General features: G+C 46.1%; 1 protein-coding gene across 3 annotated transcripts in view; it reads left to right on the top strand.

Moving 5' to 3' along the window:
• The window catches only part of TG (thyroglobulin), a 273,445-nt gene that overhangs the window by 77,021 nt on the left and 181,361 nt on the right, over positions 1-15,063 (top strand). For all 3 annotated transcript variants that reach the window (XM_031669772.1, XM_031669774.1, XM_031669773.1), the window contains exons 26-27: positions 94-285; positions 7,548-7,715. In XM_031669772.1, the coding sequence (XP_031525632.1) occupies positions 94-285; positions 7,548-7,715 (360 nt within the window). The remainder of the gene's footprint in view (positions 1-93; positions 286-7,547; positions 7,716-15,063) is intronic.

Consider the following 15,063-nt stretch of genomic DNA (forward strand, 5'->3'; position numbering starts at 1 on the left):
TAAGTCAACAAACTGTCCTATGAGATCAGTAAGCTCTGTCCAACCCTGCCATGTTTTGAGGTCTTTTAAAATATTGTTCTGCTCTTCCCCCAGGCCAAGGATCCACCACAACACTTCAGAAAAGCTTTGAACCCACTGGTTTCCAAAACATGCTTTCCGGATTGTACAACCCCATTGTGTTCTCAGCCTCAGGAGCCAATCTGACCGATGCTCACCTCTTCTGTCTTCTTGCATGTGACCGTGATCTGTGTTGCGATGGCTTCGTCCTCACACAGGTCCAAGGAGGTAATGTTGGTGGTGAGGGCCAGGACCTAACAAGGGATGGGGAACACACAGGGATGCAGAAGCCAGGACACACAACATGGAGCTGCATGGGGTGTACAGTGTGAGTGCCTACACCCAAATAGAAGGCAATAGCCAAGTACACAATACGCACATGGTACTCACATTCACATTCTACGTGTCATACTCTGTGCTGGCCCCTTCACCTTGTAATACTGGTTTGTTCCTTTCTGCTGTCTTTAAGGGACATATGGCAAGCTCCATTTTACACACTGAGAAACTAAGGCTCAGATCATTTAAATCATTTGCTCATGGTCAGACACCTTGAAAAGTGATAGAGCCAGGGTTTGACCCAAGTTGTGTCTTCTACAGCACCTTACTGTCACTTGTGAAGCTGGGACTGGACATATTCGGTCAAAAAATGTTAGCTCATTCTTACTTCCCACCATTAGTCATTCAGCAATGATCTATTGAGTGCCCACTGTGTACCAGGTCCTGTGATCAATATGCCTATCATTTTCAATAGTATCTCAGCAATGGAGATGCTCTTCTGTTTATGGAAATAAATTCATGTACTCAGCAGTGTGGCCTAGTGGTTGAGAAGGGACTTTGGTGTTATGGACCTGGGTTCTAGTCACTGCTGTCACTTTCTGGCTGTGTGATCTTGGACAAGTTACTTAAACGAAGTTGCACTTCCTTTGTTTATAAAATACAGATAATAATACTTTATATTGGACTACTTGTTATTAAGATAATGAGTGCAAAATGTTGCATATAGATTTGGCTCCTGGTGTGCCACTGATTGACTAAAATGGTCTTAACTGTTTTATATGAAAACCAATCCTATTTCTCCTTAGCAGCATCAAACTGTGACTGTTTTATATGAAAACCAATCCTGTTTCTCTTAGCAGCATCAAACCGTAAGCCACTATGTGACCAGTCACATTAAATTTATGAAAAATTCTAAAGATTAGAAAACATTGAAATAGTCTGATGTATCTTGTTATGGTTCTCACTTAAGTCAACAGGAGACTCTAACTGATCACCGTATATGTGCAATTGAATGTGCTAGGCATTAGGAACAGATAAAAAGGACTTAGGGTCTGGGGGGAGAGGCAGTGTATACCGTGAAAGGGGAATAAATGGCCTTTACTCATTTATTCATCCCTGCTTGCATTCAGCAAACATGTGTGGAGCACTGCTCAGCATCAGGCTTCAGAACTAGGCTGTGTACGATGCAAATACTTGATGAGGTAGAGAAATAGAAGCCTTGAAGTGTGAAGGAAGGGGATAACAAGAGGAAGGTCAGGGAAGGTTTCCAGGAAGAAGAGGAACTTGGGCCAGGCTTTGTGGGATGAGCAGTATTTAGATGACAGAGTGGGAGGATTTGGTTCAGAGTGGGTATCCTTCTGAGCTGAGCTACAGACAGAGAGACCCCAGGTTTTCTGAAGACTATTAACTGAGACATGGAGTTGATCAGGAGGCAGGTGTTTTTTGGTTTCACCTCCAGGACTGTTGCTGCCTCCAGCATCTACACAATATCCCCACCAGGCTCAGGGTAGAGGGTATCTCCTTCTGAGAAGGACTAACCCTGCCTCCTGGGTACACGAGCCCCTTGTCTCACCTTTGCAGGGCCATGCCTAATACAATTTGGATGTTTGTCCCTCATCTCATGTTGAAATGTGACCCCCAGTGTTGGAGGTTAGGCCTAGTGGGAAGTGTTAGGTAACAGGGGTGGATTTCTCATGGATGGCTTGGTGCTGTCCTCTTGACAGTGAGTGAGTTCTTGCAAGATCCTTAAAAGTGTATGCCACCTCCCCCTTTCTCTAACTCCTAATCTCCTATAACATGCCTGCCCCCCCTTCACCTTCTGTCATGAATGTAAGTTTCCTGAGGCGTCACCAGCAGTAGATGCCAGCACCATGTTTTTTGTACTATCTGCAGAATCATGAGCCAATTAAATCTCTTTACTTTATAAATTACCCGGCCTCAGGTATTTATCTATAGCAATGCAAGAACAGCCTAGTACAATGCCCCTGCCCTCCTCCCTGCTCTCCCCCTGTCACTAACCCAGTGTTTTCCAGGGCTTCCCATCAGGAGGCAGGTAGAGTGTTCTTAGCCCCTCTCCCTTCTTAAAATCCAAAACATGCACGGCCCCACAAAGCTCTTGACCTCCGACCTTCCTTCAAGTGCCTCTCTGGTTGCTCTCCTTCTCTACCACAGCCAGACCCTGTAAGCTGAGACCCTGTCTCACCCCCAAACTGCTTCTACCAGATATCCAGTCACCGGGGGCATCTTATGCTCCTCCATAGGCCTGTCGTCTCTGGCAGCTGTCACTATTTCCTGCTGTCCAGTTCTTTCGACCTTCCTCTTTCGACCTCTTTCGGAAGAAAGAGGTCTTCTTTCGACATCTCCACTTCTGACCATCCTCTCCTGACCTCCAAGATGCCCTTCTCTTGCTCCTTAAACTACCCCTTCTCTTCTCTTTCAGCTTTCTGGGTTGAATCCTTAGATGACCTTTGGGACCTTTGATAGGTCCCCCCTCCACCTCTGTGGGTCTTTGTTCTGGGTGTGACCTCTCTGCAGAGGTCCACATCCATACACTCATCTGCTGTCCGGATATACCCTCTTGGACATCCATTATGAATCTCAAAGTCAAATGAATGGGTAGTTTTTACCCTAAACCAGCCGATCTCAGTGAAGGACACCTGAGCCACAGACCTGGGATCATGATGAATGCCCCACAGCCCCCTTCCCTTCTGTGAAGCTGTCACTCCAATTTCCGGTTGCTCTCTTATTATCATGTTTGAGACTGAGGTGTATTCCATCCCTGTCACCACAGTCTGCATTTAGGCCTGTATTATTATTTTCTTGGCTCCTGTACCAGTCTCTTAATTGGCCTCTCACCACCAACCCCCACATACTTGACTAGATTCCCCTTCCTCCAAGTTATCCTATTCAACTTCAGCTCTCCTTGTGATTTCCTCCTCCTGGAGTACTATTTTATCCCTTCGCTTTGTATCCAGGTTCACATATCCAATCTCCCTGGTGGATTCAAACTCCCCAGGCTATGAAAGAATTATTTATCCTCAGCCTTTAGGACAGCCATGCTCACTGTAGGTGCAGAGCAATGCTACTGAATAGGGCAGACCCCAAAGTGGGGAAGTGATCTGCCTGATGCCCACATTCTAGTGGTCAGCAAAGTGGAACTTGGCTTTCCTGACTTATGGCTAGAAGCTTGTGCTCTACTCCCCCTCCCACTCCCGCCGTCTCCACCTCCTCCTCTCAGATCCAGAGGGAGAAAAGGATAAGTGTTAATTGCTAGACTCTGAAGACAAGTGAATATTGCACTGAAAACATATAATAAGTGTTTTGCCCTATTCGGAGAGATAAATTAAGACTTCCCCAAATCTTGAATCATGTGTAGGTTTAAATGAGGTAAAGATAAGAGGGAAGGTGATGTTAAATGGAAAGAATAGCTTATGCAAAGGCCCTGTGGGAAGAGGATGCAGGATAAAGAAGAGAAGGCTAGAGGAAGTCGTGGTCCCTGGAGCAGAGAGTACAAGGCCAGAGGCTTAGGGGGCAGGAGGGAGAGGCCAGACCACAGTGAGGAGAACATTTTAGGTGGCATGAATAGTTGTTTTTATTCTAATAACAACTGGAAGCCACTGAATGTTTTAAGCAAGGAAGTGTCATGATCAGATTTGAACTTTGACGTGAGTGCTTGCCATGTCATGGCTTGAGTGTGGAGAAGGTTGTGGCTGGGGGTCAGAGTAGATGCAGAGATGAGTTAGAAACTGCCGCAGTAGTCCAGGGAAGAAGGTATGATATCCTGGGCTAGGGCTGTTGAAGTGGAGACGGGGAATGGAAGATAGATTCAAAGCATCCCCAGGAGGCAAATTCAATGGGACTTTGAATTTGGGGATTGAGGAAGAGATGTCAATGATTGTTCTTAGGTATCTAACTTGTTCATCTGTTGTGTGGCAAATGAAAGAGATTGGATGTCCAATTTGGCGATGGAAGAGGGAGATTTAGGAAGGCCATGGGTCCATGTGGGGTATACTAAGTTTGAAGTGACTTTTGAGACATCCACAAAATGTCAGCTGAGTTTTTAGATGCAAAGATCCAGAGCTCAGAAGGGAAGTGTGGATGGAAGATATAAATGTGTAAATTACAGCTTCGAGTCGGTATCAAAGGTCTGGGTATGAATGCATTTTTCTAGGAGGAGGGTGCAGAATGAGGAAATATAGAGGGGATGGAGCTGATCTTGATGAGCAAACTACATAACTGGTAGAGAATCTGCAAAGAGATAGAGAAGGAGCAGCCAGACAGGGAGGAGGAGACGGGAATAGTGGATCCTCACGAAAGCTAGGGTGGGAGAGGGTTGCATGGTGAGGAAGTTGTCAACAGTCTTGAGTGCTGCTGAGAGTTCAAATAAGGTGATTCCTGAAAAATGCTGAGTTTAGCTCACAGTGGTCAGGGTGGCTAAAATGAGAACGTTTTGTTGGAGTGGTGGGGCAGGAACACAGATTAGAATGAGCTGATTCCTAAAATTCCTTCTACATTTAATGCTCTATGATTAGGTGATGTGGATTCCTGTTAGTGTTTAGATAGAAAAATATGTTACACACACACACACGCACACACACACGCACACACTTGTATTTGTCTTGATGTATATCTATATTTAGAAACACCATAACTCAAATCAAGGATTCCTCTTTGAACTAAATGTATTTTCTGAGGATACCACAATTTCCCCAGATGCACGATGACTCACCAGACCCTATGATTTTTTTCAAGCTGGAAAGGTTGATTTCATTTTCCTTAGGATCATATATGGAAGAATGTTTCTGTTCCATGCAGCGGTAAGCCCACAAAATCCTTTTTTCCCATGATATTTCTGGCTGGCAGCTTGCTTGCTTTTCCCTCCAAGTTTAACCTGTGATCTGTGAATTATGTTGAACTAAACCTCGCAATGCTGAAAGTCAAGCCGTTTTTGAAATACACATAAAGTATCAGGCAGATGTTTTCCCCAGTCTTGTCCAGTGGGCAAATCTGGAGTTTTAACCTTTGAAGCTTTGGCTGGATCTGCTGACGACCAGGAACAGAATTCTGCTACATCCTTTACCACAGCCTGGAAAGTCATTTAGCTCCGGTGGATTCCCCCCACTTCCCCTGCTTTCCTTTCTCCCCTCCCAACAAGTCTCCAGCTTCCTGCGATCTCTACCCCTCCATGGCTTTGTTTCCACTGAGAGTTATTAGTGAAAATTCATGGGGCGTCTGAACTACATTTTAGTGGAGACTGCTTGGAAGTGGGGCTCTGAGGGCCTTGAGTGGCTTCAGGGTCACAAGAGTGCAACTGAAGCTAAGCTGGCAATATATGACCAGCAAAGTGACTTCCAGCCTCTCCCTGGCCCCCACCTCCCAGGCACAGCCTTCTCGAGGACATTTGGCACTAAAGAGGAAAGCTGTATGGGTTTCTCTACTGAGGTCTGAGAGCAAAAGGAAAAATGCACCCTGCCTCTTGTTAATTCCATCATTCTGTTCCCTGGCTTTCAAGCAAGCCAGACCACAGTGATCGGCCTTCCTCGAACTCTCCCGGGCTCTGAGTGTGCCCCTTGCTGGTGCTGCCCTCACGTTCCACAGCTGGCCCTGAAGCCTGCCCCTTGCTGAGGCTCTTGCTGCCTGCTGGCCATTCCACAATTTCTCAGCTCCTAGAAAAACCATTCTTCCTTTCTGTGCCTCAGTTTCCCCATCTGTAAAACGAAGTGGTCTAACTAGGTCAGTGATTCTCCATGGTGCTCTTTACAAATGCTTATGCCCAAATGCACCCCGCCCCATACACATGACCTAGCAAGTCAGAAACTCTGTGGTTGATACCTAGAAATGAGCATTTTCAAAACCTTTCCTGCATTTCTGATGTCATCAGTCTAAGCATCCATGTTCGGAAACCGCCATATTAGATGACCTGGAAGGTCACTTTAAAAATTCAGAAATTTACTGCAGTTTAACAGTGGCCAGCAGAAGCAAAAAGGACACAGTGTGAAATTTTTAAGCCAGACATCCATGAGTCACCTACTCTGGGGAAATTCTGGAGATAGAATGGTTTAGAACTAGATCCAGATTGGACATAAATTAGGAAATTAGAATGAGGAATGGAGTAGGAGTTGTGGGGTAATATATTGCCCTTTCTTTTTCCAGGGGAGTCTGAACAACTCTACTACCTAGAAGGTTTATTTATCCAAATGGAATAGATACAAATTTATAAATCTAAATATCCTCAAGCAGCTTAATTAACTTACATGAGACTCAGTTTTCTCATTGGTAAAATGGAGATAGTAATGTCTATAAGAATTAAGGGAATTAATATTCTTAAAGACTTACACAGTGGCTGGCACATAGCAGAGGTAAAAAACGTGTGAGTTACTTGAATGTATCCAAATAAAATCACTATCAAATTCCATTAGCTTGGGAATAGGTCTTCCTGATGCTAAACAAAGTCATAATTTTTGGGTAGCTTTTTAAAATTCAGAGTCAGGAGACATATTCAGGATAAAAGAGTCCAATGTCATCTCCCCTAGTTTTCTCTCCACACATCCTAGGCATATGGACACACAGTCTCTGCTTGGATATGTCCAAAGATGAGGAGCTCACTTCCTAACAGGGAAATATGTGTCATTGGTGCATAGGTGTTAGTTTTTAATAGTTTCTTACTCCATCTCAAAAAAAAAATTCTTACTTTGAATCTAAATACTCCTTTATGAGACCCTTCAAAGTTGATCTCATGTGTGTGTATGTGAGAGAGCAAGAGAGAGAGAGAGAGAGAGAGAATATGATGGGAAGTGAGGCAGAAGGGCAGGAGAAAAAGGAGGAGGAAACTGAAGCAGCAGCAGCTCAGGAAAATCACCCTGTTCAGCAGGTGTAGACCATGGTGACTGAGGATTCTGGCAGTGATGCCCTCAGGATGTTGGAGGTACTGTCAGTGCTGTGGGCGCCATGAAGAAGAGCTCTCATGGGGAGGGAAGGGATCAGCAGGTTTGAAGGAGGTGGCCCTCCCCTTGGAAATTTGCCAATAAGATAACTGCAGTACTCTCAGGCAGGATTGTCTCAATTTAAAACCAGACTCTTGAGTTCTAGCGTCTGTGTCTTCTCCTGAGATGCTGTCACCTATCTTTATCTGCAAATGCTCTCAGGGGACAGAGAAGAGTCTCTAAAGGTCTGCCTCCATCACACTGACCTCTCCTCCCTCTTGTACTCCTCAGTTGCCATCATCTGTGGGTTGCTGAGCTCACCCAATGTCCTGCTTTGCAATGTCAAAGACTGGATGGATCCCTCTGAAGCCCGGGCTAATGCTACGTGTCCTGGTGTGACATATGACCAGGAGAGCCGCCAAGTGACATTGCGTCTTGGAGGCCAGGAGTTCATCAAGAGTAAGTCTTTGCCATTTGTCCATATTCCTTCAAAATTATTCTTCCCACCAGCAAGGCCCTCTGCTACTTTCTTATGAGCTCTCCTTGTGGCCTGAGGAACTTACACTTCTGAAAAGAAAACTTTACCAATTATACTGGATGGAAACAACCCTGGCATCTCAGCAGAACTCTATGGGAAGCATCCATTTAGCTCCTCAGATTGCAGGTGGACTGCAGGGAGCATGGCCCAGCAGGGCAAGTCTGCTGCTGTCAAGAATCTTGGGGTTAGGTGGCAATTGATGGATCTCATCTAGTCTTGGCTGGCACATCTGGGCCCTACTCTATGAGTTTCTCATCCTCCTCTGGAGGAACGTACTCTTCTGTAGATGGCAGAAGTGGGAGCAAGGAGAAATAAGCAAGGTCTCTGTTGGTGGAGCTCAGATCTGTCACATTACCGTTTCTGCCTCATCCTATTGGATAAAGGAAATCCCATGGCCAAACAAGAGACAAAGGGTGGGAAATAGACTCTGCTCCTATAGTGGGGGGAACTGCAAAGTCATGTGCAAATAATAGGACTACAAACAAGGATGGAAAACTGGAGCCTGAAATGCAATCTGTCCCCCAAACTAATGCCCATCCAGGTGTATTTTCTCCCTCTATGAGTTAAGAAATTCCAGGTTTACCAATTGTACTGCCCACTCCAATGATGGGTGCAAGGACTGTGGGCTCCATTGCATGGACTCAACTAACAGAAATAACCATTGGGCTTTCTCCTTCCTCTTCTTTCTTTTGGAAGCTCTTTTCTATAAACATATAAACATTACAGTGAGGCTGCATCTCTGCGATCATCTGCCCCAGCCTCTCAGTTTCCAGAGATGGGCAGTTAGTGCCTGAGGCCCCCCAGCCAGTGGCATCTCCTCTCTACCCTCTCAGCCCTGCACTGCCTCTCCCAGCAGACCCCCATCAGGAAAAAGCAGATGCCCACTCTGTGCTGGGCTAGGGACTGGCCAGCCATGTACTACTGATGTGATCAGGAAAGACAGGACCAGCACCACCAGCACCACCATCACTGGGAGCTGGTTAGAAATGCAGAGTCTCAGGCCACACCCCAGCCCTCAGGGTGGGTCCCAGGAATCTGTGTTCTAACAAATGGTCCGGACAATACTTACGTAGCACTGTTGGCTTGAAAGTTTCCTTCCATCCCTGAGAGTCTGAGTTATGATGAAGATGGGGCCAGCTGCTGCCTTCCCTCTTCTAGTTCCAGAGTGAGGTTGAGGGGAAGCCCTGCTCCTCGTTGTCTGTTTATCTGCCAGAACCTGAACTGGGAAAGCACCGCCATGCTGCTTCTCCACCTTCTGAGTTGAGAGCAATGAAGGCATGTGCAGGTGCTGACCAGATAGTCTGAGCGCCTGATGTGAGAGGGTTAATGGGGTTCTTTTTGTGGGAACCCTTGGGTGCTTGTGTTGCTGCAGGAAGTGGTCTCCCAAAGGCTGGCAGAGGGTCTCTTCTGTCTCCCAGGGAAGCTTCTGAGACCCACACCTTTATATCTTGCATTTCTCAAGGTTCCAGTGGCAGAGCATTCCATGTCACCCTATGTCACCTCCTCCAAGAGGGCTCCCTGACTACCCACAGGGCTTAGTGCTTCCTCGACTGCAGAGCTTCATGGATGCTCTGCCTGTTCCTTTGTTAGGCAGTGCAGTCAGCGGCGTGCCACCATTGCGCATTTACCTGTCTGTGGAAAGTTTGTCTGTGATGTTAAATCCTAGCATTGGGCACCACTTGTGTGACCTGGAGTAGGTCAATGAATGTTTTCAGGCCTAATTGCCTGTCTATATAATGAGAATAATACCAGTACCCATCTCATGGGGTTGGGAGGATGAAAGGAGAGGGTATAACAATAAAAAATAAGGATAATAGAAATGACTTATGTAGCACACCCTCTGAGGCAGCCCTGCTCTGAGGCCTTGACCTATGCTCACAAGTCCTCAACACAGTGCTTCAAGGGAGGCACTCTTATCATCATCATCCCCGTTTGCCAGCTGAAGACACTCAGGCACATAGCACTTAGGGGACTTCCCTAGGTTTTAGAGCTTGTCAATAAGAGGGCTGGGATCTGAAACTGGGCATTCCGGCTCTCACACGGCCATTCTTAACCACTCCTCTGTATCAGCCCTTGCAGATCAAGAACTTAGCAGAGTTCCTGATCTGTGGTATTCATATTAGATGATGTTATTATTATTTTTTCAGTTTGTCATTGTTTTCTGCCATATCTTAAAAACGGAATTGTGTTTCATTAGTTTCTGGATTCCCACCATTGAGCTATGTTTTACAAAGATGGCATAGAAAAAAATATATATATGTTATATGGAGTGCATGGTCACCAAATTCTGAAAGAAAATATCACAGAATTTGGTGGAATTCCATAAAGCATAAATAGTTTCTTTTGGGGTCAATAAAATCTAATCACTCATTTATATGATGGGTAGAAAACATATGGTATTCATTACTCCAGGAGCACCGAGTGAACACAGGCATTTCAAGAAAGACATATGATATTTTCATGGCAGTAAATCCAAAGTGAATTGCTCAATCCAGAGCATGTGCTTGGTATGTGCCCAAGAAATGAGGACTGTGCCCTTGTCTGGCCTCCCAGAGAAGTGATTACCAGAAGACCTTTGAAATTTTTTTTTTTTTCAGTGCCCTATGTGTGTGTGTATATTGTGCGGTGAGGGCAAGGCTTGAAGAAGCCTGCACTATGATAGGGATTTCAGGCAGCCTTGATACTCCAAATTGGAGGTTGCCCTATACAAAGGCTGAGTAGGAGGCTACCCCCAATTGAAGACTACAGGGCACAGATATTTCCTCTTCAAAATAAGAGGTCAGCCTTTTAGTATGATTAACCCCTGGAGGTGAGAGGGAGAGAGTGTAATAATTTAAATTCTAACTACAGCGTGAAGAACTGATAGATACCCTTTTCTAACAACAGATATTGATGGAGGAAAAGAGGAGGATTCTGGGTATAGGAACAGTTGCAGGGGAGGGCGTGAAATGATTTGAAAGAACATGGGGAGGCGCTAGGGACAATTAAGACAAACTCCATCCCCACTAACCTTGATTGAGGACTGGCCTCTTCCTCCCAGTTTAACAATGGGATAGATGGTTGTGAAGACAGACTCTGGAATCCGGCCCTGGAATCTGAATTCCAGTGTGAATGTGTCCTCACTGCGTGGCCCTTCTAGGCTTTGGCATTCCCAATTATTCAGTGAGGATAATGGTGGTCTCTGACTCTCCAGGTAGTCGGGAGGATTAAAGAAGAATGTGTGTGGAACAGCAGAGTGGTGCTGAGCAGGGCAGGCTCACAGTGGACACGGGAGATAGGGCACAAGGGCTGAGAGTGAAAATGTCTGGAATGGAGCCCGGCTTTTCCCCTAGCTCTGTGACCTGATTCAAGACATTTGACCACCTTCAGCCTCAGAGCTTCCATCTGTGCAGTGGGTGCATTTGTTCACAGATTACCGAGTGGAGTGCTGGCATGCTCCCTAGGCTGTCAAAGAATGCCTTGTTCTCTGGTCCCTGGTTCCCTAACAGCACATCCAGCAGAGGCACCCATGGGACTTCTGGGTACAGACTTCTGCTTTTGTTGATCAATTCACTGATACTATCAGGCTGTGGTTCAACACATGACCTGGGTAATGGAGAATTAGCATTTGTTCTTAAAGCACAAATGAGTTGATTGCCAGGTGTAGGAAATCACAACCCAAGAGAACACAAGTTCAAGTAGTAAATATCTGCACTGCATTATACAAAGTACTTTCACGTACAACTCAATCGATCCTTTGGGCACTCTGGTGAGGCAGTTGGTTATATCACAATTTCACTCATGAGAGTGAAGTTTGGAGCTCTGACATGACACACCTTAAGAAACAACCTGCATTAGTGCCATGGCTAGGGCTCAAGCCTTCAGCTTAGGAGACCAGTGCTGTCTTGTGGAAGCTCTCTACCCACTTCTCTCTGCCACCTTCTGCTTCCACCATCCTGTGTGCAACTTACTGGAAGTAATTGCACACAGCAAAGTGCTTTGGGGTTCTCCTTGTTACTGTGCCAGAAAAATTAAGGGGTCTCTGGTAACTGAGAGTGTCACCCCTCAGACATCGCTTTGGGGCCAGCTATGCTCCAGATATTGGGTATTAATGCCAGCTAATGGGATCTTCTACTTCAAGGATGTTACAGGGCTGTTGGGAGAAGGGAACAGAAGATTCAGGAAAGCTGTAGGGTCAACTGTGAGTTGCAGGGGGGGAGCTGGGAGATGTGCAAACAGCATTGGAGGAGGTGAGTTGGTGGGGAGCCCTCCCCCAGGCTGGGGCAGCCCTTGTGTTTCCTCCTCCCTCCCTCATATCCTGAGCAGCTGCTGGGTAGGTGTGAGGGTGAGGTGACCAGGCCAGGTCTGGAGGCAAAGAGGGCGAGAGTGGCTTCTGTTCTCAAGGAGCTCACAGGCTAGATGGGGTGAGAGATACAGAGATTATTAAATACAGCAGACCTCCTGTTTGCCCATCTTAGTGGACTGACAAGGATTGTAGGAACGCAGAATGTCCCCTTAGCATAACCTTTCCTGTTTGGTAAAAGCTTCATTCAGGTCACCTGCCACACAGAAGTTAGGACGGACTTCTAATACCAGCCCCAACAAACAAACAATTATACCCCAAACAACCACTCCCACAAAACACCTGGAGGCTATTTTAATCTGATTTGGAGACACAGCACCTTTTGCTGCCGTCAGCAATGAGTGATGGCTGAGAATATGAGATTTCGCTTCACCTTGGTGCCTGTGTTGACATGTGTTCTCCAGAGAGAAATCCACTCAGAATCTGGATCTCCCAAATTTCCAGTGAGCATTTCTGAGTGTATTCAACTATTTGCTCCTGGCTGGGTCAACCCTCTTATTTCTCAGAAAAACATCTTAGAAAGCTCTGGGGCTGCATATGGCTAGTTTTGACAAATCTTGAAGTGCAAATGAATGGAAAACAGGCAGATTAAATGTCCCCTAATGCCACCCAGACGTAAAATTTGATAGGGAAAAAAAAAAAAAAAAAAAAAGCCTTGGCGGAAATACTTCTGGGTTCATCCTGAATCCAAAAGGCTTGATGTTGAGTGATTGTGAGGCTTTGCCTGATGTTCAGTTTATAGGGGTCTGTTTTATGTCAGTGTTTGTCATTATCTTGGGGTGCCAGGACCTCAGTGGAGAAAGTTACAATACACCTGTGGTACTCATTGCAACCAGATGCATCTAGATTAGATGGCTGATGAATGCCTAGAAATAGGATGGGCCATTTAAAAAGGGCCCTATCAGTTATTAGTTACTGCTGTCACAGGTTGGGTGTTGCCATGTGCTTAGTGCTATGTTTGTGTCTTAGTTTATAGTTTGGCGTCTCCCAGAATCAACCATGAGACAAAGATTCAGGAGTGTCATTTAAATAGGAAGGACAAGGAATATGAACAGAGTCTCAGGGGAAGTAACACAGAGAAGAGACGACAGCCAATAAAGGGTGGACTCTGAGGCCAGCTGTACTTAATTCCCTGGATCAGTGTAAAACACACTTCAGAATGACCCTCCAGCTGGGCCAAGGAACAGGGTGTGCACCCAGCAGTGCTGCAGAGGACTTGGCTGACGATTGCAGGGAGGGCAGCAGCTCCTGGCCCGTCCATCCTGCCACTGTGCCGAGGGCAGCTGGGGCTTTCTACAACTCCCTCAGAGGCCTGGGCATAGACCAGCAGTTCACATTGCATACGTCATTTCCACTCATCGTCTAAGAATGGGAGAGAAATGGCATTTTCTCCATTTACTGAGGGGGAGAATAAGGCATAGGGACTCAAGGGAACTTCCTCAAGGTTTTTCAGCTCACCAGTAGCACAGTTCGGGTTTCCTTTACGCCACAGTCATTACTCAGATCTGTTTTGCGCTGGGAAGTGGGATGTAGAGATCCTGATATCTTCCTCCTGTTAAGGAAGCTCACTGTCTAGGAGAGGGGCAGGGGCCATTGTATTGGTGCAGCTGACCAGGCCTCGGTTCTCCTGAGGCTGGGCACCATCTGCTGGGAAGGACCCTGGGAGACTCCATCCTTATATCAATGCCTCCAGGACCTACAACAGCCATTCTGAACCTACCTAACCCACACTGGAGGCCCAGGAGTGTCAGCTGATTCTTCACAATGCTCATCTTTGATGGCTGGAGGTCTTTCCCCTCCCAACTCACTAGTGGATTGTAATGAAAGCAAGTCTCCGAATTCTACCACACATCCAAGCAGTTACTAGCAAACAGGCCCAGAAACTGTCACGACCTGTCACCTGTTCAGTGGCCCCAGTGAAGCCCCAGCTTGCTATCCTTGGCACCTTGTTGGAAAGGTTTATTTAAGACAGAACTAATACTATTCTCACAGCTGAACTCAACTCACCTTCTTGTCAAAATCAGATGAACAAGAATCCTTCATATCCGTGACTGATCACAGACCCGTTTTGAATCAAGCCACGGCTCTAGGGCTATTGGGCTCAGGAATCTGTCACAATCTCTTCCTGCCAGCATAGGAGTGACACTGTGATACATTTAGCCAAGCTATGTTTTGAATGCTATGTATCTGACCAATAGGTATGTACCTATTTCCAGCATTCATTATGCTAATTAACAAAGCCCGGTGGTGGTGGTGTTAACTGGGATAAAGAGGTGATGCATCTGTAACTCCTTCCTGGAGGGTGGGGCTCCTGGACAGCAACTTTTCTGTGCCACACCTAGAGTGTGCTTTTCCGTGTAGGATCCTGCCCAGTTTAATCTGAGGGTGTGGATTAAATTTGACTGCCACAGACGCAGCGCATGATCTCTTCAGAAGTTTTCTGAGTAAAGACCACGGCACACCCAGCAATGCGGGAGAATCAGGTTCTGTGCCCAAACCCTCAAGTTCTCAGTGTGTTTGTGCTTCTGCAGGCTTGATCACAGGGGCAATGACCCTGAATCAGGGGCTGGAGGCCTGTGTGTATAGCAGGGATAACTCAGTTATTGTGGAAGAAATGAAAGTATTTTCTAGGCAGTCAAACTATGACCATTTATCAGAGAAGAGGAGGAACGATGCTGCTTGGGTTCTCTATACCTTCTTACAGTCATCAGTATTCTATTAGGGAAATTTTGGGGAATGGAGTAAGGGGTCAGAAATCTGTTTAGGAAAACTAATTTGGGGCTAACCTTCTGATGCGTGGGAGGGCAGTGCTCTGTGTTTATTTGGTGGGCTTTGAGTATCATTCATTGTTTTGTTCTCCCTCCTTCATTTAGCCTTGCATTTATTTATATACTGAACCCCAGTTCTGTGCCAAGAATTGTGCTGGG

This window comes from Papio anubis, chromosome 8 (genome assembly GCF_008728515.1).
Source record: "Papio anubis isolate 15944 chromosome 8, Panubis1.0, whole genome shotgun sequence".
NCBI classification, from domain to species: Eukaryota; Metazoa; Chordata; class Mammalia; order Primates; family Cercopithecidae; genus Papio; species Papio anubis.